Source organism: Lactuca saligna, chromosome 6 (assembly GCF_052625555.1).
Source record: "Lactuca saligna cultivar CGN05327 chromosome 6, ASM5262555v1, whole genome shotgun sequence".
In the NCBI taxonomy this organism is placed as follows: Eukaryota; Viridiplantae; Streptophyta; class Magnoliopsida; order Asterales; family Asteraceae; genus Lactuca; species Lactuca saligna.
This window is the reverse complement of record NC_136422.1, coordinates 11,561,708-11,564,447: the sequence shown is the minus strand read 5'-3', so window position 1 is coordinate 11,564,447 and position 2,740 is coordinate 11,561,708. Positions and strand designations below refer to the sequence as shown.

The window sequence follows — 2,740 nt, the reverse complement described above, 5'->3', positions numbered from 1 at the left end:
ATTGCATACTCATCAAGGACTCTGCTATACTCGTCATCATTAGGAAAAAACCTTCGAAAACATTTCATCCTTTCTTGTGAAATTTCTCCATCCTTATGTGGAGCACATCTTGTAGAATCCTCCATTAACCATGCATCACTATAATATATAATAGAAATCAAGTGTATAATATAAAATCTTATACCTTGGATGTAAAGAGTGAGCTAAACAATGTAGGGGAGTGTTATTATTCGCCCATCAAGCCACTAAAATACGATGCACAGCATCATAAAAGCAACTTATTTGAGATGTCAGACACTTTTCTTTCTTGTAGATCTCGATCTTCACTTTCTCAATCATAGAATCTCACATCTGATACACCAAGTGTAAACATGGCTTGTCGGTGTCACAAGCTCTAATCATCTCATATATAGGTCCAATGAAACTAAGAATATATGCTACTTTGTCCCACCAATCATCATTCAAAATATATTCTTTCACAGAGTTTGCTTTCTCAGTGTCGTCTAATCTATAAGAAGACCATTCTTCTCTTATGACCATAGCCTGAAGACCCCTTTTGATTTGTTTCAATCTCTTAAGCATCATAATGATGGAGGCAAAGCGAGTGTTAGCAACAGAAAGCAGCCTAAGAGGAGTAAACTTGGTGAAAATTGAGAGTCTCATGTTGTGGTTCATGATGAAATTTTTTATTGCAAATGCCTCTTCGTGAACTTCTTTTATCCAGCGACACTGGTCATATGTTAGTTCATTTGTTTCCACATTCCCTGGTGAACAAATATTATTCAAAGCAAGATTAAGCATATGAACAACACATGGTGTCCAATAGATGTGAGGAAACTGACTCTTTATAATCTCTCCAGCCGCCTTACAATTTGCTGCATTGTCAGTAATGATTTGCACAACATTTTCATGACCAATTTCATTAATGACTTCTTTCATCAATTCAGCAATAAAAAAACTATTTTTCACTTCCCTAAAACAATTCACTGCCTTTAGAAACAAAGGACCATTACCTGAGGTAGCCATGAAATTGATTAGAGGTTTTCTTGTAGGATCACTCCAGCCATCACTCATAATAGTCACACCTTTTCTTTCCATGTAGACCTAAGTGGCTCCAATAGCTTGTGAAAATTATGTTTTTCTTTTTGTACTAATGTTGTTCTTAGCTTATTATAACCAGGAGGTACATAACCATCAATTTTGTTGTTAGCAGCAAATTGAAAAGCCCTGACATAGTGTGGGTTTCTTGCAAGATTAAAATGTAAACCTCCAGTATAAAACATTCTAGCTATTTCTTGATCCAGTTGGTCCCTAATTTCAACACCAAAAGCTCTTTCATTAGGTGTTGAAATACCTTTTCTTTTGTTAAATCCAACACCGGCTTAACATAGCAACTGGACTTCTTTCGCTTGTGACTCAGTTTTCTTCATTTCATACGCATCTTCTAATTGTGTCATGTTAAGTTTGTCAGCTGTTGTTGCTTTCTTGCAAATAGAAATCCCGGCACCCATATTCAAGTAAAACAACATGATTTCAAGAACACACATAATAACATTGACAATCATTAAACAACATGAAAAAAAGGTCATCATTGACATTATAAATTCAATTACGTTACATTAATCAAAACAAGAAAGTGAATCAAAAATCTCTTAATCTCTTATTTCTTTACCGTTGTTCATGAATAAATAGTTCTATTGAATAACATTAATCCAAAGTGCAACAAATACATGAATCAAAACAAAAATCGTAGCATCTTATTTCATTACAATTATTAGTGAATCAATAGTTCAATACTTCAATACAATAACATGATGTAACGACCATAAAATTTCAACCAATTTAAACTTTTAAAAAACAACCCGATTTCATTAAATTATTACAAAAGGTTTTCAATACATTTATTATCAGAGTATTCCCAGAACCATAATCATAAAACATAAACTCGAGGAGCGGTACGATCACGCCTTTGCCTTGCCACGGTCTCCTGAAGAACCTGAAAAACATTAAACCACAACTGTAAGCCCGAAAGCTTAGTGAGATACCCCCAAAATACCATACACATATACCATACACATATAACATGCTATATCATAACAATCACAGAACAACCATGCATATCGGGTTTACTGTGTGACTGGTCCGCCGCACCGGCCAACAGTCCACCTGGTCCACTCTCCGAGTCTAGCCATATACATCGAGTCTGCAGTGTGATTGGTCCGCCCGCACCGGGCCTTCAATCCACCTGGTCCACTCTCTGAGTCTACAATATGACTGGTCCGCCCGCACCGGGCCTTTAGTCGGCCTGGTCCACTCTCCGAGCCTCGGCATGTCTGGTCCGCCCTTTTGGGGCCTACAGCCTATCCGGACCGCTCGCTGGGCCTTCGGGACAACCGGTCTGCCCTGGGTATCTTGGCCTACAGCACAAAGAAGCACCCGCCTCAACCCAATTCCAGTCCACCAACCATGTGCACATAAACATACAATCATATAACAATTCACAGTCAACAAGCCGATCTACCATATCACATAACATATCATCATCCTAACCAGGATACTGACCTAACCGGTCACTAGTATAGCATCATCCTACAAATCAGGATTCCAACCTTAACCAGGTCTCTAACATATACCATCCTAGCTACCAGGATGCAAACATATCAAAGCAATAACATAACAACCAATACCCGGATCTCAATCCGACAAAGGGCCGGCCTTAGTGCCCTAGACCTTGTTGATA

At 38.2% G+C, this 2,740-nt stretch overlaps 1 protein-coding gene across 1 annotated transcript; it reads right to left on the bottom strand.

The window, feature by feature from the left end:
- Positions 1 to 345: 345 nt before the first annotated feature.
- LOC145002300 (uncharacterized) lies at positions 346 to 1,511 on the bottom strand. Its single transcript, XM_078961597.1, has 3 exons — positions 1,396 to 1,511; positions 1,086 to 1,311; positions 346 to 990 (listed from the first exon to the last, which is right to left on the bottom strand). Exons 1-3 carry the CDS (start codon positions 1,509 to 1,511, stop codon positions 346 to 348), a joined length of 987 nt encoding a protein of 328 aa, XP_078817723.1.
- Positions 1,512 to 2,740: the final 1,229 nt, after the last annotated feature.